Below are 22851 nucleotides of genomic sequence, written 5' to 3'. Positions count from 1 at the left end.
TGCTGAGTGTCTGGCATTGTACTAAACACTGGAATTGCTACAAGCAGATTGGGTTGGACACAATCCCTGTCTAACATGGGGCTGATAGTCTCAATCCTCATTTTAGAGATGAGGTTACTGAGGCACAGAGAAGTGAATTGACTTGTCCAAGAAAACACCGCAGACAAGTGGCAGAGTCAGGATTCGAACCCAGGTCCTTCTAACTCCCAGGCCTAAGCACTATTCACAAGGTCACACTGCTGCTTGCCCTTCGGGCCCTTCTCACACTCCTGCCATAAATTCCCCTGTTCCTTTTTCCATTCCTGGCGTTTGCTGGTGGCAACAGTTGTGCTATGCTTAGTTACAAAAAGAAAAATGCTGGAGCGTGGATGGAGAGCTAGGTGCAGTAAGGGGAGGAAACTGAGAAGCAGCGGGGCCTAATGGATCGTTGTGGGCAGGGATGTGTCTGATTATGGTTCTATTGTCCTCTCCCAAGCGCTTAGTACAGTGCTCTGCCCGCAGTAAATGCTCAATAAATACGATGGAAAGAATGAAAGCATGGGTCTTGGAATCAGAAGTTTTCTAATCTGCCATTTGTCTGCTCTGTGACCTGGGGCAAGTCGCTGAACTTACCTGTGCCTCGCTTACCTCATCCGTAAAATGGGGATTAAGACTGTGAGCCCCAAGTGGGACATGAACTGTGTCCATCACGATTATCCTGTATCTACCCCACAGCTTTGAACAGTGTCTGGCACATAGTAAGTTCTTAGCAAATACCTTAAAAGAAAGTGACTTGGTTGTAGTGATTGGACATAACATCAGAAGCAGGGCTTACTGATTGTGGGATATGCTGTCCAACAGTATGGGATGAAGGTCTAGGTTACATGTATTGTGGGATGATCTTTACGCAGGGTACACTGATATTCATGATCTGAATTATTGCCCATGTCCCCAACCAATCAGTATAAAGTTCAACACAGCAGCATGATACAGGTGCCTTTGTTAAAGGCAATGATCAGCACTTTCCTTTTCTGCCTTTAGAACGTATGAAACCAAGATGAAAGAAATGGAAACAGATATTGCCAATAAAAATCTAAAAATCACTGATCTTAAACAACAAATGAGAGAAGCAACAGAAAGGGAACAGAAAATTACGGAGTACACGCAAGACCTAAAGGAACAGGTAAGTAACCATTCATTCGATCGTATTTATTGAGCGCTTACTGCCCAATTATCTTGTATCCATCCCGGAGCTTAGCATACTGCTTGGCACAGAGCAAGCACTTAATGCCATCATTATTATTTTTTTATTCTTAAAATGTAACAAGCTCACCCCATGTTGGGCACCAGTTTCTTAGAATGAGAAGCCAAAGGAGCCCTTCAGTCAATCAGTCTATGGTATTTAATGAGTGGCTACTGTGTGCAGATCACTATATTAAGCGCTTGGGAAAGTACAATATGACAGATTTGGTATTCATTCAATCGTATGTACTGAGCGCTTGGAGACACGTTCCTTGTCTACAGTGGGCTTACAGTCTATAGGGTTTCAAAAGGAATAAAGAAGATGTGAAATTTGGGAAGACTATGGAAGGGAACTCTGCTTAAATCCCTTCAAGAATTGTAAAACTTTGATTAAACTTCTGCTAACAAACCAGAAAGACAGCTTGCTTTTATGATCTGTAGTTGTGAGTTAGGCCCAGGGACTCTGGAGTAAGAGTAGAAGGAGTAGTAGTAATATTTAGTAAGCGCCTGCTGTTTTCAAAGCACTGTATGAAGATGTGTTGGGTCAGGTGAGTCACTAGAGTTTCAAGAATAATAGCCGTGAATCACATTTGTGCCAAGTTTCTTGAGGTGTTGTACTTATTCTGTCATTTTACTTGGGTTCATGGGTCATGGGTTCGAATCCCGGATCTGCCACTTGTCTGCTGTGTGACCATGGGCAAGTCACTTCACTTTTCTGAGTCTGTTACCTCATCTGTAAATGGAGATTAAGATTGTGAGCCCCACGTGGGATAACCTGATCACCTTGTATCCTCCAGCGCTTACAACAGTAAGCACTTAACAAAATGCCATCATTTATTTTTACTTCAAACATATTTGGATGATATTGGATAGATTATCGCTTTCAAATGGTTATTCAAATTTAGAATAACACTTAGGCGTTTGCTATTTACTGCGAAAATTCACCAAACCTTGGGCTTCTCCTGTATCGCACCATTTCAGAGATTAAAGTTTACGAAAACGCAATGATTTGTGTTTTAAAAAGTGGTCCTTTTATGTTCTCTGCTTATACCTGTAACCATCCAAATGTAGGACATTATCTTCTAACCTATATCTGCTTTTTTATTTGGATTCAAAGATTGAACTTCTCAAACAGTTTCCCAAAGATGCCAGGACAGATCAAGGCCTGCACCGAGAGCTTCAACTTCTCCGGTAAAGTGCAGTAGAAGAAAAAAGTATCTTATGTAGAAAATCTTCCTCTACTGTATGATAATACTCCCATATATGTGTATCTATGTGCTGAGCTATTATCTTCATTAATTATCCATTATTATTATGTTCCAGATTAACCAGTAATCAGCTAGAAAAGGAAAAGACTGAATTACTTCATCAGATAGAAGTTTACAAACACAGAGCAACGACGGCTGCTCATGAAAGGTCTCCGCCAGGTAATTATGATTCCTTTATACTTGTAATTCGTAATTTTGCATTTTGAATTTGATAGCGAACTTAGTAATGGGTTTCTGGAGCATTCAGCTTGACAGTTGCCAAACATTTCATTAAAGTGAATTGGGGCATAATTCACTAAATTGGCAATTAATAGGGAGAGGTCCACAGCTCAGCAACAGTAATCCAACAACCCACTAAATAGCCAATTCCAGAGGCTGTTCTTTGTCCCACATCTACATTTAACCCTTTCTTCTATTTCTTAGTGCTCTTCTTTCACCTGCCTCAATCTCATCTATGTTGCCGCCGATCTCTTGCCCACATCCTGCCTCTAGCCTGAAACGCCCTTCCTCCTCTTATCAGATGGATAATTGCTCTCCCCCACTTAATAATAATAATAATGATGGTATTTGCTAAGCGCTTGCTATATGTCAAGCACTATTCTAAGCGCTGGGGTTCGGTGGGGGGAATTCAAGGTAATCAGGTTGTCCCACATGGGGCTTACAGTCTTAATCCCCATTTTACAGATGAGGTCACTGAGGCACAGAGAAGTTAAGTGACTTGCCCAAAGTCACACAGCTAACAAGTGGCAGAGCTGGGATTAGAACCCATGACCTCTGACTCCCAAGCCCGGGCTCTTTCCACTGAGCCACGCTGCTTTGGTAGCCTTATTGAAGGCGCACCTCCTCCAAGAAGTGACTAAACCCTCCTTTCTGCTTCTCCCACTTCCTTCTCTGACTTCCTTCCTTCATCCTCCCTTCCATCTCCACAGCACATATGTATATATCTGTAAGTATTTATGTAGATTAATGTCTGTCTTCCCTTGTAGACTGTCAGCTCTCTGTGGGCAGGGAATGTCTGTTAGCTATTGTGTTGTACTCTCCCAAGCTCTTAGTACGGTGCTTTGCACACAGTAAGCACTCAATAAATATGGTTGAGTGAACTTAGTATTAGCAACCCAGCCCACTCTTATATTTATTGAGCACTTATTCTATGTAGAGCACTCTTGTAAGCACTTGGAAAGTACAATAATTCAAGACTTTACAATCTAGCAAGGGAGACAGACACTAAAATAAATTCCAGGTAGGGGGAAGCAACAGATTTTAAAGATATGTTCGTACGTGCTATGGGGGTGGTGTGAGTAACTAAGTACCGAGGAGATGTGAAAGCGCCGCATAGTTGGGATGAGAGATTAATTAGGGAAAGCCTTCTGGAGGAGATGCGATTTCAGAGAAGGGCTTTGGATTTGGGGAGAGCAATTGTCTGACAGTGTGAAGGAGGAGGGAGGGTGTGAGCATGTGGCCGTTGGTGAAAGGAATGTGAATGATGCTTAGGAAATGAGTTGGTATGAGAGAAGTGAAGCGGGTGAGCTGGGGTTTAGTGGAGAGGAGGGAAGATAATTAGGGAGGGAGGAGAGAGCTGATTGAGTGCCTTAAAGCCAGTGGTCAGGAGATTCTTGTTTCACACAGAGAGGAATGGGAAGACAAATGCAAATGTTATTGTAGAAAAACGATCCAGGCAGCAGAGTGAAGTGTGGACCGAAGAGGGGAGAGACTGGAGGCAGGGAGGTCTGCGGTGGGGTCTGAGGTAGCAATCAAAATAAGATATGACTATGAACAAGGTTAAGGGAGCAGGAAATGAGGAGATCGGTTTGTGGAGTCTAGACATCAATGGGAAGAGGAGAGGTGAGCAGTAGTGGCAGAAAATTCCAAACAATGGAGCTGGAGAGCCATCCGAAGACTCCCCCATCACAGAAAAGGCAATTGTTTTGCCCTCCATTGGGGTTGAATAATACCTGATACTACTGAACTCTCATAGGAAGGACAGAAAAAAAATGACCTCATCTGAGATAAGACATTTCAAATTTTACTAACATTGTATTGACAGGATATGACAAATTAATGGAAGAAGTAGAAGATCTGAAGACCCAGCTCAAAACCTCAAATCTAGAAAAACAGCACTTCAAGGTATTTGTAATCCACTCTTGGCATCCAAAGCACCATGTTCTTACATATTAAACAGGACTCCTGGTCAGTTCCTCTTTGAGATTTGTAAATTCTTATGCAAAGCCTGAGGAATAACTGATGTAACCATTTCTTAGGAGAGTCTTAAGCAAATGTGAGATGGTAAACATCCCATGGCAGTATTTGATCAAAACAATGGAATAGAGTAAATATATCCAAGCGCTCAGTACAGTGCTTTGCACCCGGTAAGTGCTCAATAATTATTGACTAACTGGTGTTTAATAGTAGTAATAGCATTTGAGCACCTACTTGATGTGGTGCACCCTGGTAGGGGCTTGAGAAGTATAGAACAGCAAAATGACAGGTGTCCTTACATTTTACCAGGGGAAGCATAACAAAAGGTTTACAAGTAGTCATTGTCTATCTATAAATATTTGTAGGGAGGTCAGAAATGAGGAGGGTGTAAGTAAGTTCATAAATGCCAGAGTTGCCTAAAGGGATGGTGTAGCTCAGGGGAATTAACCATGAACAGTTTACTTGGAAGAGGTGGAATTTTAGGAATGATTTGAACTTATGGAGAGATATGGCCCATCAGATTTGGGCAAGGAAGGCGTTTCAACCCAGGAGAACAACGCGAGCGAAGGGCTGGAGACGGAATCGAAACTGAGGTACAGGTGGGAAGGTTGGCTGGGGTGGAATGGAGACGGCAAATTGGGTAAAAGTGGGTAGAGAGAGCAGATAGGGTCGGTGGAGAGCTTTGCAGCTGATTGTGAGTTTTTCTTTGATGCAGTCTCAAAGGGCACAGTGGAGGGTTTTGAGGGTGATCTTGTAGAGCTAATCTCATGAGTGAAGTGGGCAAGGAGATTGGTGGAAAGGAAATTAAGGCTCCGGTTGAACGTGACCCTTTCGAGGAGGTACGGATAGGAAGGCTGTGGAGTGAGGAGTTAGGGTCCGTGGAGTTGAGGCCCTTTTTTAAATGAAACAGACTTGTGTTAGAAGGGACATGGTAAGGAGCTGTTGGAGAGTAGTAGGGGATAGGATCAGTGACACAGGTTGTGAGGCCAGATTGAAGGAACAGATGGAGCACAGAGCAGATAGAGGAACAGTATGGCCTAGTGGAAAGAGCCTGTGCTCTATCTACTAGGCAACACTGCTTCTTAGGCCACTTGTCTGCTGTATGATCTTAGGCAAGTCGCTTCACTTCTCTATGCCACAGTTACCTCATTTATAAAATGGGGATTAATACTGGGAGCCCCCTGTGGGGCTTGTATCTACACCAGTGCTTGGAACAGTGCCTGGCACATAGTGAGCAGTGAACAAATGCCATTAAAAATACATTTACGTGAGATAGTCTACATTAAGTGCTTTGGGGTTATTGGAGCCTTTGTGCTTAGGTGGCATGGAAGAGCTGGTATGGCAGTTAAGGTATAGAAATGGAGGTAGATTAGAGTCATCCAGGAAGTGTTTCCTGAAGTGAGTGGGATTTCAGATGGGCTTTGAAGATGACAGAAACGTAGAGAAAGGAGTTGCAGGGAGGAGGGTATAAGGAAAAGGTTCACGATGGGAGAAATGAGAACAAGGCCCAGTGAGTTGGCTTCTAAGCCCAAGGTCACATGGCAGATATGTGGCAGAGGCAGGATTGGAACCCGTGACCTGACTCTCAGGCCTGTGCTCTAGCCACTGCTTCTCCACTGTTGTTTTTAGGGGGTGCTGATTCTGCTCCGTTGTCAGATTTCAGCTCCAAATCTATAGGCTTTATAGAATTATCATTTGGAACCTTTTAATGAAAATATGCCCAGTACCGACCCATTTTTCCTCCGTTTTTTTGAAATTGTTTCCTAACTCAAGCTGACCTGTTCTTGTCTTGTCTGGCAGTGAAAGAGTGCCGAGTGATCGGGGCTCTTTCCACTAGGCCACACTGTTCCTCTATCTGCTCTATGCTCCATCTGTTCCTTCAATCTGGCCTCACAACCTGTGTCACTGATCCTATCCCCTACCACTCTCCAACAGCTCCTTACCATGTCCCTTCTAACACAAGTCTGTTTCATTTAAAAAGTTAGCAGCCAAAATTGATGGACGCAGTTGACTAAGTAGCCCTTTTGTTCTGATAAAAATGGATTTCTCTCCAGCCTGGTGCCCTCAATAGAGTACTGGGCTATAAGTGTTGAGAAATGTGGGTTCTCGCCTGTTACCTTGAGCAAATAACTTCATCGCCCAGGGGGTGTTTGCATTTCTCTGTCCTTGGAATGGAAATGAGAATACCCTTCATGAAAGTGCTATAGAAATAATAATAATAATAAAAAATCACGTGATGCCCAGCCTGTTCTGTCGTCATGTGAGTTCCCATCACGTGTTTCGGCGAGGATGGTATTGAGGAATCCTGCAAAGCATTTCTCAACCAATCAGTAATAATAATTGTGGTATTTGTTACGCGCTTACTATGTGCCAGGCACTCTTTTAAGCACGGGGGTAGATACGAGATATTAGCATTGGACACAGTCCCTGTCCCACATAGGGCTCACAGTCTTAATCCCCATTTTACAGAGGAGGGAACTGAGGACCAGAGGTCACACAGCAAACGAGGCAGAGCCGGGATTAGAACCCAGGTTCCAGGCCCGGGCTCTATCCACTAGGCCATGCTCTTTCTCAGGATTTACTGAAGGTCCACTGTGGGAGAGAGAGTTTAATAGAATTAGGAAATGTGATCCCTGCCCTTGAGAAGCTTACAGTCTAGTGACTCGCCAGTTACAAGGCAAAGCACAGGTGAAAGAAACGGTTGGATGGGCACCTCGATCAAAGTGTGAGCCCGCCGTTGCGCGTTTTTGTAAGGCGAGGCTGTCCCTCGGGTTGTAGGAGAGCTGGCTGTATTGACAAACCATCTTGAAGAACAGAATTATAATTGAGAGACAGCAGAGCCTAGCGACAAGAGCCCAGGCTTTGGAGTCAGAGGACCAGGTTCTGTTTCTTGCCTGCTGAGTGATTTGCCCAGTACAAATCACTTCCCTTTTCTGAGCCACAGTCTCCTCATCTATAAATTGCAGATGTAATACCTGTTCTCTTTCCTTCACTTAACTTTCAGTTTTCTCATCTGTAAAACAGGGATTCAATACCCTTCTCCCTCTCCCTTAGATTGTAAGCCGCTTGTGGGAACTGTGTCTAACCTGATTATCTTACGTCTACCCCAACATTTAATGCGGTGTCTGGCAGGTAGTAAGCGCTTAACAAATAACATTATTGTTGTTAATAACAATAATAATATTGGTATTTATGCACTTAGTATGTCTCAAGCACTATTCTAGGCGTTGAGGGTCTGATTATCTTGTATCTACCTCAGCGCCTAGAACAGTGCTTGAGACATACTGAGTGCTTAAATATCATTATTATTGTCATTAACAACAATAATGTTATTTGTTAAGCGCTTGCTACCTGCCAAACACCGCATTAAATGTTGAGGTAGATACAAGATAAGCAGGTGAGATACAGTCCCTGTCCCACAGCATGGCTCAGTGCAAAGAGCCCGGGCTTGGGAGTCAGAGGTCATCTCCGCCACTTGTCAGCTGTGTGACTTTGGGTAAGTCACTTCACTTCTCTGAGCCTCAGTTACCTCATCTGTAAGATGGGGATTGAGACTGTGAGCCCCCCCGTGGGACAACCTGATCACCTTGTATCTCCCCCAGCGCTGAGAACAGTGTTTTGCGCATAGTAAGCACTTAACAAATGCCATCGTTATCATTATTATTGTGAGGAATGAAGACTGAGCTGGAGTGTTGGGGGATGACAGAAAACTTATGGTATGCTTTAAAGTCAATGTTCAAGAGTTTCTCCTTGCTGCAGAGAGGAAAGGGAAAACATTGAAGGATTCTGATGAGTGTTTTAGAAAAATGATCCGGGCAAGAGAGGGAAGGGGGGAATGGAGGCAGTGTTATCAGCTGATGAAAAAATCAAATCGGGATGTGACAAAGGGCTGGCTCAGTGTGGTGGCCACTGGATTGATTGATTTCTTCCTACTCTGCTGCTGTTGTAATTATTTTAGTCCTAAACGAGTGCTTACAGGGTGCAAATATAACAAAGGTAAAACCAATGATCACAGCCCTCCAGGGCTTACAACCTATAAAATGTCACAAAACAGATTTATGACCCTTAGGGCCATTAAAAAGTGTTCCTTAAGGATGGTCACCAAGCAGCACTGCTGTATGAATGTGCATTTTTATCATTCCTTTTGTTGTTCTGAGACATCTGAAACATACTTATCCACATCTGTTTATTAGTTTTTATTACAAGTAGTAAAGTGATAGTTCTGAAGACCATGAGATAAATTAGCGTATTGCATAACAGATTTAAACTTTGGAAGATGTCAAAATAACTTTTAACGTTACATTTTCTATTCTTTTTCTTTAAAAGTCACCTAGAGCATCTACAGTAGGTTTGGAAAAATGTCACTATTTTAACCTATGAAGCTATTGGTATTCTATTTAAAGAATAAAAGAAAAACATTTCATGAAGGCAATAGAATGTATTAATTCAGGTGAAGAATAGATAGACTTGGTATTATTTGCTACCCCTAAAATGTAATAAAATTGAAAACCTAAAGAACAATGCTATCTCCTTAGCTCGATACTGGCACTCAAAACTTAACTTTATCCAACTGACTCTCCTCCTCCTGTGTAGGATTAGGAAGGTTTTTTTTTTTTCTGGTTCTGAGGGATTTCAAATATTATTTTATGTTTCCCTTAGGAAGAAATCATAAAGCTAAAAAAAGAACTAGAAAATGTTGACCCTTCATTTTTTGAGGAAATTGAAGACTTGAAGTATAATTACAATGAAGAAGTGAAAAAAAATATACTCTTGGAAGAAAGATTAAAAAAACTCTCAGAACAGTTTGGAGTTCCAGCGGACAGTCCTGATAATGCTTCCATCACCTAATAGCAAATCACATTACCAGCTTTAGAGGCTCACGGCTGTGAAAGAGGTTTCAGTAACCAGTCTTCCATTCTTTATAAATGATTCCCATCAGATTTACAGAATCTAATTGAACATATTTTAATATATTAGAATTATTTTTGTATGCTTTATATGAACTATAAGTTGTAAATGATGCATTATGTATATAGTGTGTGACATTCTCTATTGAGTTGGAGCCATAGTAAAGTCCTTATTTAGCATTTATAATTTACAGGTATGGACGTTAGAATTTCTGTGTCTAGTTTCTCTTGAAGTTTAACCATTTTCCTTCATGAGTAGCCCAGTGTGTACTAAGCCTTTAATTTCCCTGTTTGAATTAGAGTTGAGACCCCACATTCAGGATCATAAAATGAGGTTGAGAATTATTTTATATATCCAGTATCAAGTGGAATAGACTTCACTCACCTAACTGTATCCCTAAACATTTAGGCCAGGAATTATATCAGTTTTTCTTTTCTTCACAACAAAACTGCCCAGGCACCTTGAGGCTGCTAAAAGCAGCTTCTAGACCCTCACTCCCAATCGATGCCTAGAGCTGTTTTTAAGTTAAGAAAAATATGGAAGGCTTAAACATTCTATTGTTCTCTGGGTTTGATTTTAAACACTTTTTGCAGTAAAGAGAAAAGGGGTCACTTTTCATTCAAGCAAACGTACTCTTCCAACATTTCACTTTACTCCACTGGACAGCACTTCAACCATCCAGCTTTATGTCTCTGAGACTTCCAAATTTTTGACTATCTAGCTTAGAAAAACGATTAAACAGACATTTAGAATCCGAGTCACAGCCATATTTGGCGCTGCTTATATTAATAACAACCGGCTGAGAGTTCATGTAAGTGTCTGGTATTGGCCAACGTAAGCCAAGGTGATGGCGGTGGACCTGTGAAGGGAAAAGAAATAAGTGAAAATGACTAAAAAGGCTACCTTCTGGGAGAAAATTTGTAAAGCACTTGCTCTGTGTTAAGCACTATTCTAACTGTTGGGGTACACACATTATATGGGGTATATTCATTATAGGGGAAGCAGCGTGGCTCAGTGGAAAGAGCCCGGGCTTTGGAGTCAAGGGTCATCGGTTCAAATCCCGGCTCCGCTACTTGTCAGCTGTGTGACTCTGGGCAAGTCACTTCACTTCTCTGGGCCTCAGTTCCCTCATCTGTAAAATAGGGATCAAGACTGTGAGCCCCCCGTGGGACAACCTGATCACCTTGTAAACTCCCCAGCGCTTAGAACGGTGCTTTGCACATAGTAAGCGCTTAATAAATGCCATCATTATTATACAAGATAATCAGGTCCCACATGGGGCTCACGGTTTAACAATGAGGGAGAACAGGTATTGAATCCCTGTTTGGCAGATGAGGTAACTGAGGCAAAGAAAGTAGTTAAGTGGTTTGCCCAAGGCCCACAGTCTTTCCACTAGGCCATGCTGCTGTGCCACATTAAAAGGAGCTCAGTGTAGGCAGAGAAATGATTTAGGGAGCCTGGGGAAAGGGAATAGGAGGCAGCGTTCATGGGAAGGGGAGCGGCAATGCAAAACGGAAGATGAGGAGAAAATGAAAATTCTACCAGTCACCAGGACTGTCCCTTTTATGTCGTCAAAAACCGAGATGGCCGGTGTTACTGGGAGCCTGCTTTCGTTCCCACATAGGGTCCACAGAGAACCCAGGCAAGCACCTGGTATGGCATTGTGTTTTTTCCACCTAGCTACACGGCACTATTCTCACAGCCAAAAACCCCTATGCTACTTATGGAGAGCTTCATTATATTTAACAACACATTAATTCACCGGTGCTTCCAAGAAATCCCTTTTCTTGGTATACATGGCAAAGAAAAGGTTTTCCTGTGATGTTTCGTTCTTAAGCATTCTGTATTTTTGAAGGACAAGAGCAACCAGAAAATGCATGCCGTATAAACCCTACCTTGATTAAGCGGCCATCACTGCAGTGCCACACTATGCCTTCAATTTTACCCTCTCGGCAACTCTCAAACCAAGTCAATAGGTCGCTGTGCTTCAGGCTAGGCTGACTTTTTATTTTAAATGCTCCATGTGGAACAAGAAGGTGTACAGGATGCTTCTTGCTTCCTAATCCTAAACAGTGAAAGGGGACCATCATTAACTGCTCAAACCAAAAAGCGATAAGAAGAGAGAATAACAGACAGAACTAAATTCCAGAATTTCCTCCAAATTGAAGTCGAAATGCTTACCCGATACCTACATTTTTGGCTGAAGTATTTCAAGTGATATTTCCTTGAAACTACACTAAAAGGATGCACAACCCAGACAATTACATTTCCCTTGAGTGAAGCTCAATCTGTCTAGATGATTTTTCATATACGGGTGAGTAGTGGCATTTTTACTGGAAACAAAATAAAGCAGGAGGAGGCGTGTTGAATTAGCCCACCCAGAACACTCCACCGTGTTCCAGAATTTGCCATAGTAAGAAATAAAGGTAACAGTAGAAGCCCAGTAATTTAATTCAATAACCTGCAAGCCATTTCCTTTAACTGTACTTTTGAGTGTGCATTGTTCCAAAAACTATATGAACAACAACTTTGGATATCTGGGGAGTTTTCTACCACGAAACAGGAAAATAGAATACATACCATATGGATTAGCATTGATGTTTGTTCCTATGAGTTCTAACGTTTGTTCCAATAGATCGGATAATGGTACTGCACTGATTTCTAGAAGGCCAGGGTCACCAGCATGACAGTTTAATACAAGGGCTGTTTCAAACTCATAATTGACTACAGAAGAGTGCCAGCAATATTGTTTATTATTTTTCTCCACCGGCAACCAACCTTTAAACAAAGAAATGACCATTTTTAATAATTTTAGAAAACCGCACATTTCCTTTGGTTTATTCTAAGAAATGACTCGCATTTGGCATATAAGGTTTCAGTAGTCGATATTTCCTTGAAAAAGACTCATGACCCATCATCGGTTAATCAGTAAGTCACTGGTAAATATTTAGTTCCTACAGAGCACTACACTTAAGCGCTTGAGAGTACAACAGAAGCCAGACACACACTCCCTATTCTCAAAGAGCTGACACTCTAATGGGTGATAGGCAGATTACAGATCGTGGGAGCAAAGGAAGGACAAGGATAAAACAGAAAATGGAACCATAATCCAGGAACCACTGTGGGATACAGCTTTCTTAAACCAGCTTTCAGAAAAACATCATCCACACTGAAAACCTTTTCTCCCAAATACAGGACCCCTAAAACAATCTACTAGCCTCTCCTCAGCTGCTCTCCTCTCTCCACCCTAGTGGAGTCTTGCATGAGCCTAATTGGCAGAAACGGAGGCTGAGTACAAGAGACCCTCACTCTCCAAAGGAAGCACTGTGGAAGATCCCGTGCATCCGCTGGCTCGATAAGTACTAGCAATCAGCGGCACGGGCCTAGTCACCATCACGGAACCTCTTTTTAGCCCCATTGTGGCCAAGAAGAGAATCCCGAAACTATGGCAACAACATTTCAATCTCCTCCTGACCACATCTCCTCCTACAAAGGACACAGCCTTACACAGCCAGAAAATCTGCTAACATGCTACGACATGGACAGCATCCCACCTATCAAGGAAGTCCCCATGGTAACTGGGATCGTTAAAAATAGCAAAGCCCATGGCACGACTGAAAGCACACCTGCTGTAATCCAAAAACCATGGGGAAGACACTTGTTCTCCCCGCCACCCACCCACCCTTCTCCAAATATGGGACGCTGAGGAAATGCCACAGGATCTCAAAGAAGGAAGGTGAAAGATTAATCCGTGGTAGCTAACTTAGTACCTCCTAAGTCCCACATCATTGACAAAATCCTGCCCAGATCTTTTCTAGCCCGGGCTCCAAGGAAAACTGTTGTTTCCATCGCAAAGAAACACATTTTACACAAGCCAGCCCTCTTGCCCTTTTTGAATTTGTCAGTTTCCCCTAGCTCATGTTTACTCTCCAGGACAATCCTTGATCCACCTAGTCTCTGTATTTTTCTATTTTTAGTACTCATTTGTGTTGATGTTACACTAGAAGATCAGCAACACACCTAGCCTAGTATATCTGGTCTCCAACAGTCTGGAAAAGAAGCTTGCAAGAAATGATTATACAATCCCTCGATAGCACTTACCTCTACTGCACTGTAAAATGAAGTATGCTTGCCAGTAGGGTGCTTTATCTAGACTCATGTAGGATATAGTGCTTAATATAAAACACAGTCATTATCATTATTTACCTGTCACAGCCATTCAAATTTGTCACTGACCTGGAATATGCCCATTTTCATCAGGGACTGGATTTCCATTTAAACATTCTATTTCTTTTGCTGGAATCCATCTCTCGGGAACAGGCTTGAAGTCTTCCTCAACATTCCAAACAAACCCTTCGAGAGAAGGTAAGAATAAGTATTTTAGCACAACTAAACATCAGCCACAAACCTTCTTTAAAGTCTCCATTAGACTTCAAATAAACTGAAAGAGAACAGGTATCTACAACCAATGTGGAACCCCAAATAAGTCACCACGCTATTTCTTAAGGGATATTTAAGCATAAAAAATTTCCCTTCAAAAAATTCTCGACTATGATATAGATTTGTTCATAAGCAATTGGCATCTACCCTTTACTCAATGTTCCACAGAGAATTCTTTCATTCAATCAATCAATCGTATTTATTGAGCGCTTACTGTGTGCACAGCACTGTACTAAGCGCTTGGGAAGTACAAGGTGGCAACATATAGAGACAGTCCCTACTCAACAGTGGGCTCACAGTCTAAAATATTTCATTCAATATTTATTGGGTGCTTACTGTGGGCAAAGAACTGTACTAAGTGTATAGATATCAAATTTGCCCCTGAAATTGCAGAGGAAACCAACTCTTCCTCTAGCCCTCACCCTCGCTGCCATCGCATTGTCACAGCCAACTGCAGAACCTCAGCACTGGTAGTGGTTTTTTTTTTTTAATGGTATTTGTTACGCACTTACTCTGTGCCAGGCTCTGTAACAAGTGCCAGTGTAGATACAAGACAATCATGTTGGACACAGTCCCTTTCCCACACAGGGCTCACAGTCAATCCCCATTTTACAGCTGAGGTGACTGAGGCCCAGAGAAGTGACTTGCCCAAGGTCACACAACAGGCAGAGCTGGAATTAGAACCCAGGTCCTCTAACTCCCAGGCACACGCTCTTTCACTACAACTCACAGTGTTCTCCGTCTGTTGAGTGACTAATAATTCATTTCTTGTTTCACTCCCATACCAGTCTTTAACAGTCCCCCACCCTGAATTACAACTCATACTCCCCTTCTGCAATTCAGCAGCACGCAGATTTTATCTGCAATCGCTTCCAAAGAACGTATTTTCACACACTTTAAATCTTCAAAACCTAAGAGCCTAGGAATTTATACTCACCTTTTGTGCTTTCCTTGGAATAGAGAAATCCCTTAAATCGTTTTTCCGCTTGCTTGCTGGGTTTTCGATCTAATCGAGCCCAAAGATACGGCTGACCTGGAAGTTTAAAAAAGAGTCATTCAAGTGTAAATACTTAGAATATTACTATACAGCGTTTAGAATATATATATGCACATACTAACACAGCACTTAGAACAGTGCTTTGCACATAGTAAGTGCTTAATAAATGCCATCATTATTATTATTACTAAATACTGGGCAAAAAAAATTAATTATAATTTCTCGATTACAGTGGATTCATCTTGGAAGGGAGATTGCAACTAAAGAGCAATCTCCATGGCAAATACTGATCAAAAGGGTATAGAATATAACCTAATAAGGTACTTGTTAAGCGCTTACTATGTGCCAAGCACTGTTCTAAGTGCTAGGGTAGATTCAAGGTAGGTTGGACACAGCCCCTGTCCCACAAAGGGCTCACACTCTTAATCCCCATTTTAAGATGAGGTAACTGAGGCGCAGAGAAGTGACTTGTCCGAAGTCACGGAGCAGACACGTGGCGGAGCCGGAATTAGAACCCATGACCTTCTGACTCCCAAGCTCGTGCTCTATCCACTAAGTCATCATCATCATCAATTGTATTTATTGAGCGCTTACTGTGTGCAGAGCACTGTACTAAGCACTTGGGAAGTACAAGTTGGCAACATATAGAGACAGTCCCTACCCAACAGTGGGCTCACAGTCTAGAAGGGGGAGACAGAGAACAAAACCAAACATACTAATAAAATAAAATAAATAGAATAGATATGTACAAGTAAAATAAATGCCTCATTGTGCTTTATTTCCCCAGCAAAAATTCACATCTTAATATATCACCCAGGAAATTGTACATTAAAAGTAACAACTCAGAAAGCAGTCCTTAAACTAATGCCAATTCATTGTAAAAATCAGGGTATTCATTCAATCGTTTTTATTGAGCACTTACTGTATGCAGAGCACTGTACTAAGCGCTTGGGAAGTACAAATCGGTAACATATAGAGATGGTCCCTACCCAACAACGGGCTCACAGTCTAGAAGGTGGAGACAGACAAAACATGTATTATGTATGCGTATATGTTTTACACATACATTAAACAGCTCTATTCACCCAACTTGTACTTCCCAAGCGCTTAGTACAGTGCTCTGCACAAAGTAAGCGCTCAATAAATACGATTGATTGATTCTCTGAAACACCGTACGATTTTTCAATGCTATTTCACTACTTCTGCCCGCCCAAGGCCATAAAAATGAAGTCAGAGTGAACATCAGTAATAGAAAGGACTGAGCTCAATCACGAGTCACACTTGAATTTTAATTCTCAAATTCCTGTAAAAATTTGGACTTTTCAATGTTTCAGGGACTCTTGTTACTCTTCATCAGTTTTCACTTACAGCTAGTTGCAGCAGCAGGTCGGTATTACATCTTCTGGAGTGAAATGCATTAATAAATAGGGTAGCATATTAAAATTGGAATGCCAACTAAGTCTTTACAACTTACCTTTGTAAGTAGTAACATAACAACACGTTCCATCCACTTTTTCAGTAGGAATTGCGCTGTATATATCTGCATCTAATGCTTTATGATTTATAGTTTCGGTTGCCAAAACTTTAAATGGCTTAAAGAAGGAAAGAAAAGATTTGAGCTGTAAGTTTCCCTCATGATGACATACAGATGTTATTGAACAAACTAGATTAATATACTAGTAAAAGCCTACCTTCTACTTTCATTCATTGATTCATTTAATCATATTTATTGAGCACTTACTGGGTACACACTGGGTACTGTCCTAAGCGCTTGGGAGAGTACAATTCAGCAACAAATAGAGACAATCCCTGCCCACAGTGGGGTTTATTCTACTGTTCAAGATATTCCTTTGTACAGTCAGGAAAAAAAAAAATTAGGGGGAAGTCACCCTTATTAGTGGGGACTAATAAAAGTTATAATCAGTGCACACATTTTATACTGCAAAAGCTTTCACCGCTAGAAAACATTAGGGGCTAACGACAGGAAAATGAAGTTATATTCCAGATGCAATCTCCCTTTGATTGCATTAGTGTCACTATTAATTGCATTTAGCGGCTATCAATTTTAAGCATTTTAAATGTTTATATACCTTTAGCATTCCTTGACCACGTTTTGATTCTCAACATATTTTATTTACAAACCTTATTTATTTCATTCTTAAAATGACTTTGGGGTTTATACCTTGAAAACTTCCAAGATACGCCTTGATGAAGCTGAAAACATTTCAGTCAATTGACCATAATTTGCATACCGTTTCCCAGAGCAATTCCATCCTTGAAAAGTATTGTAAACTTGAATTACTGCCTTTTTAAGAATTAAATGTGCTTTTCCTACTTGGTTGAAAGGCAGCTAACAAAGTTGGGGATATTTCATGCCAAGCAAGAGATACCAAGGCTCCAACTTTTTCATCTAGTTGTCTTCCTATTATTTTTTCACAAAGAATCGAAGAAAATAACCACAGTTTTTGGATCTTTTCCTAAGAACCTACATTCATTCTTTAAATCAAAATCTCTTTCATTGACAACCTGGATTTATAGCCTATTTCTGCCCATGTGAACGTTTGGTGAATGTCTCGAGAAGCAGTGTGGCTTAGTGGCAAGAACACAGTCCTGAAAATCAGAGGGCTTGGGTCCTAATTCCAACTCTGCCACTTCCCCGCTGCGTGAACTTGAGCAATCACTAAACTTCTCTGTGCCTCAATTTCCTCATCTGTAAAATGGGATTAAAATACTTGTCCTCCCTCCCCCTCAGACTTTGAGCCCAGGAGGGAACAGGGACTGTGTCTGATGTGTGTCTAAGCCATGCTGCTTCTCCTGTAATTTAGGGGCTACTTACTTGTCAACAATACACCATTTTTAATGACAAATTTGCTTTTTTTCTACCCTCCCCAAAGAAAAACAAGCCGAACAACAAAGAGAAAGGGATTTGCGCAGCCTCAGACCATTCACCCGCCTCCTGTCTGTACGATTACCTACATTACGCTGTGACTGTGTCTGTTGAGATGATTATATGGTACAGATGAGCCTTCAATAAAGATTTATTACAAAGCATGATTTTAGGTTCAGAAGTTTCTTGGTCCAGGTCTACCTGCTTCCTGGACAACTCCTTTCAAGACATTTTACTCACTTTTCTTGAGTACACCCATTCTGAGGATATCACAGGGAAGACAGTGTTATTCCAATTATTTCATTTGTGTTTGGGGGACATAATGACAGGTCATTCAATGGTACTTAGTAAGCGTTTACTGTGTGCAGATCCCATACTTGGGAAAATACAATCAATCAATCGTATTTATTGAGCGCTTACTGTGTGCAGAGCACTGTACTAAGCGCTTGGGAAGTACAAGTTGGCAACACCTAGAGACAGTCCCTACCCAACAGTGGGCTCACAGTCTAAAAGGGGGAGACAGAGAACAAAACCAAACATACTAACGAAATAAAATAAATAGAATAGATATGTACAGGTAAAATAAATAGAGTAATAAATATGTACAAACGTATAGACGTGATCCCTGCCCACAAGAAGGTTACAGTCTCCTGGGGGGGCGAGAGAGATGCTAAATTAGATTAGGGATGGTGGAAAAGTAGAGTACAGAAATATTTACAAAACAATTGTGGGGCCGGGGCAGAATCAACATGCTTAAAAGGGCCCAGTTCATAATTGAGCAGTAGGTAGAGGGGAACTAGAGAAGCAGCAAGGCTCGGTGGAAAGAGCCCGGCCTTTGGAGTCAGAGGTCATGGGTTCAAATCCCGGCTCCTCCACTTATCATCAATCGTATTTATTGAGCGCTTACTGTGTGCAGAGCACTGTACTAAGCGCTTGGGAAGTACAAATTGGCAACATATAGAGACAGTCCCTACCCAACGGTGGGCTCACAGTCTAAAAGGGGTAGACAAAACCGAACATACTAACAAAATAAAATAAATAGAATAGATATGTACAAGCAAAATAAATAAATAAGTAGAGTAATAAATATGTACAAACATATATACATATATACAGGTGCTGTGGGGAAGGGAAGGAGGTAAAATGGGGGGGATGGAGAGGTCAGCTGTGTGACCTTGGGCAAGTCACTTAACTTCTCTGGGCCTCAGTTCCCTCATCTGTAAAATGGGGATTAAGACTGGGAGCCCCACGTGGGACAACCTGATCACCTTGTATCCCCCCCAGCGCTTAGAACAGTGCTTTGCACATAGTAAGCGCTGAAATCCCGGCTCCTCCACTTGTCAGCTGGGTGACAAGCTGTGTCAGCTTGCCCAAGACCTTGGGCAAGTCACTTCACTTCTCTGGGCCTCCGTTCCCTCATCTGTAAAATGGGGATTAAGACTGGGAGCCCCATGTGGGACACCCTGATCACCTTGTATCATCATCATCAATCGTATTTATTGAGCGCTTACTATGTGCAGAGCACTGTACTAAGAGCTTGGGAAGTACAAATTGGCAACATATAGAGACAGTCCCTACCCAACAGTGGGCTCACAGTCTAAAACCTTGTATTCCCCTAGTGCTTTGCACATAGTAAGTGCTTAAATACAATCATTATTATCATTATTATTATTATTATTGAGTTTAGTCTGATTTCCAGGTCTTAGGGAACATTTCTGAGTGAGCCCCATGTAGCACAGGGAGACTGTGTCGGACCTGATTATCTTTTTTCAACCCCAGAGGTCTTATCTGCAAGTCCAGTCTACCAAGTGCCCTTGACGGCTCTTAATCACAAGGATACCACACTTCTTGCCTCCCATTTACTCTCTCTTCCTGTAACTGGACTATTAATTCACCTCTGAGTTACAATACAAAATTTTTATACACATATAGCTATTTGTCAACTCTATAGTATTTCCGGTGACAGTGTATGGATCCAAAAGCTGGACAGTGAAAAAACGGGATAGAAAGAACATCGATTCTTTCGAAATGTGGCGTTGGAGAAGGCTTTTGCGAATACCATGGACTGCCCCAAAGACAAACAAATGGATTTTAGAGCAAATCAGACCAAAGTGGTCTTTGGAAGGCCAAATGACTCGACTAAGATTAGCACTGTTCTAAGCGCTGGCGGGGGGATACAAGGTAATGAGGTTGTCCCACATTGGGCGCTTACCAAATGCCATCATCATTATTATTATTATTATTATTATTATTAAGTGCTGGAGGGATACAAGGTGATCAAGTTGCCCAATGTGGGGCTCCCAGTGTTCATCCCCATTTTCCAGATGAGGGAACTGAGGCCCAGAGAAGTCAAGTGACTTGCCCAAGGTCACCCAGCTGACATGTGGGGGAGCTGGGATTTGAACCCACAACTTCTGACTCCCAGGCCTGGGCTCTTATTATTGTTATTATTACTAGCTTCTCTGTGCCTCAGTGACCTCATCTGCAAAATGGGGATTAAGATTGTGAGCTATGGGGATTAAGATTGTGAGCTCCGCATGGGCCCACCTGATTACATTGTATCCCCCCAGCGCTTAGAACAGTGCTTTGCACAGAGTAAGCGCTTAACAAATGCCATTAGTATTATCATTATTGAGTTCTCTGTGCCTCAGTTCCCTCATCTATAAAAATGGGGATGAAGATTCTGAGCTCCACATGGGGCCACCTGATCACCTTGTATCTCCCCCAGCGCTTTGAACAGTGCTTTGCACAGAGTGAGCGCTTAACAAATGTCATAAATAACAAATATTAAAAATAACTATTATTTTATTTATTATTAAAAACAATAACAAACAAATAACTACGATTATTATTACTACGCTTTCTGTGCCTCAGTGACCTCATCTGTACAATGGGGATGAAAATTGTGAACTCCACATGGGCCCACCTGGTCACCTTGTATCCCCCCAGCGCTTAGAACAGTGCTTTGCCCGTAGTAAGTGCTTAACGAATGCCATTATTATTATCATTATTAAGTTCTTTGTGCCTCAGTTCCCTCATTTATAAAATGGGGATAAAGATTGTGAGCTCCACATGGAGTCAGCTGATCACCTTGTATCCCCCCCAGCTTTTAGAACAGTGCTTTGCACAGAGTAAGCGCTTAACAAATGCCATAAACAAGTAACAAATATTAAAAATAATCATTATTTTATTTGTTATTAAAAATAACAACAAACATTATTAAGCTCTTTGTGCCTCAGTTCCCTCATCTATAAAATGGGGATGAAGATTGTGAGCTCCACATGGAGTCACCTGGTCACCTTGTATCCCCCCCCAGCTCTTAGAACAGTGCTTGGCACAGAGTAAGCGCTTAACAAATGCCATAAACAAATAACAAATATGAAACATAATTATTATGTTATTTGTTATTAAGCATAACAACAAACATTATTAAGTTCTTTGTGCCTCAGTTCCCTCATCTATAAAATGGGGATGAAGATTGTGAGCTCCACATGGAGTCACCTGATCACCTTGTATCCCCCCAGCTTTTAGAACAGTGCTTGGCACAGAGTGAGCGCTTAACAAATGCCATAAACAAATAACAAATATTAAAAATAACTATTATTTTATTTATTAAAAATAACAACAAACATTATTAAGCTCTTTGTGCCTCAGTTCCCTCATCTATAAAATGGGGATGAAGACTGTGAGCTCCACATGGAGTCACCTGATCACCTTGTATCCCCCCCAGCTCTTAGAACAGCGCTTGGCACAGAGTAAGCGCTTAACAAATGCCATAAACAAGTAACAAATATTAAAAATAATTATTTTATTTGTTATTAAAAATAACAACAAACATTATTAAGCTCTTTGTGCCTCAGTTCCCTCATCTATAAAATGGGGATGAAGACTGTGAGCTCCACATGGAGTCACCTGATCACCTTGTATCCCCCCCTGCTCTTAGAACAGCGCTTGGCACAGAGTAAGCGCTTAACAAATGCCATAAACAAGTAACAAATATTAAAAATAATTATTATTTTATTTGTTATTAAAAATAACAACAAACATTATTAAGCTCTTTGTGCCTCAGTTCCCTCATCTACAAAATGGGGATGAAGACTGTGAGCTCCACATGGAGTCACCTGATCACCTTGTATTTCCCCTAGCTTTTAGAACAGTGCTTGGCACAGAGTGAGCGCTTAACAAATGCCATAAACAAATAACAAATATTCAAAATAATTATTATTTTGTTTGTTATTAAAAACAACAACAAACATTATTAAGCTCTTTGTGCCTCAGTTCCCTCATCTACAAAATGGGGATGAAGACTGTGAGCTCCACATGGAGTCACCTGATCACCTTGTATCCCCCCATCGCTTAGAACAGCGCTTGGCACAGAGTGAGCGCTTAACAAATGCCATAAACAAATAACAAATATTAAACACAACTATTATTTTATTTGTTATTGAAAATTACAACAAAGAATTATGGTTATCATTCCTAAGCTTTCTGCGCCTCAGTGACCTCATCTGTACAACGGGGATGAAGACTGTGGGGTCCAGTTGGGGCTATTGATTTATTCTGTAAATAGAATTTGTTGATATTATTCGTGAATTTATGTATTGTATGTCTAGAATTTATTCTATCAAGAAATAGAATAAGAATGCAGGCCCCGCCCGTGGGTGGGGCTCGAACCCGCGGCCTCGGGGCCCTCGTGGGGGGTTGCGGCCTAGCGCACTAACGGCCGGCGCCACCGGGGCGGCGGGCCCGGCGCTCACCTGGTGGTCTCTTTTGAGCGCCGGCTCGTCCCTCAGCTCGGTGACGAACAGGCAGGGCACCTTGCGCTGCACCGCGCCCAGCCGCCGCATCGCCGCCGGCAGCCGCGGCGCCCCCTGCCGGAAGGGGGCGGGACCCGCTCCAAGGCCTCCCGGCCCCCTCGGCCAATCCGGGACCTC

The 22851-nt window shown here is 41.8% G+C and overlaps 2 protein-coding genes across 2 annotated transcripts in view; one reads left to right on the top strand and one right to left on the bottom strand.

Moving 5' to 3' along the window:
* The window catches only part of CEP290 (centrosomal protein 290), a 72870-nt gene extending 62948 nt beyond the window's left edge, over nt 1-9922 (top strand). Inside the window, 5 exon segments of the mRNA XM_038756850.1 lie at nt 1021-1162; nt 2339-2412; nt 2545-2648; nt 4534-4613; nt 9345-9922. Of these exon segments, the coding sequence (XP_038612778.1) occupies nt 1021-1162; nt 2339-2412; nt 2545-2648; nt 4534-4613; nt 9345-9533 (589 nt within the window). The 3' untranslated portion in view covers nt 9534-9922.
* Nucleotides 9564-22764, bottom strand: C14H12orf29 (chromosome 14 C12orf29 homolog). Its single transcript, XM_038756851.1, has 7 exons — nt 22675-22764; nt 16505-16622; nt 14971-15066; nt 13830-13946; nt 12174-12371; nt 11489-11658; nt 9564-10452 (listed from the first exon to the last, which is right to left on the bottom strand). The coding sequence occupies exons 1-7, from the start codon at nt 22762-22764 to the stop codon at nt 10264-10266; spliced, it is 978 nt and encodes a 325-aa protein (XP_038612779.1). The 3' UTR covers nt 9564-10263.
* Nucleotides 22765-22851: the final 87 nt, after the last annotated feature.

The sequence above is a fragment of the Tachyglossus aculeatus genome, chromosome 14 (assembly GCF_015852505.1).
Source record: "Tachyglossus aculeatus isolate mTacAcu1 chromosome 14, mTacAcu1.pri, whole genome shotgun sequence".
NCBI lineage: Eukaryota > Metazoa > Chordata > Mammalia > Monotremata > Tachyglossidae > Tachyglossus > Tachyglossus aculeatus.
The sequence above is the reverse complement of the archived record's forward strand: the minus strand, read 5'-3'. Positions and strand labels throughout refer to the sequence as shown.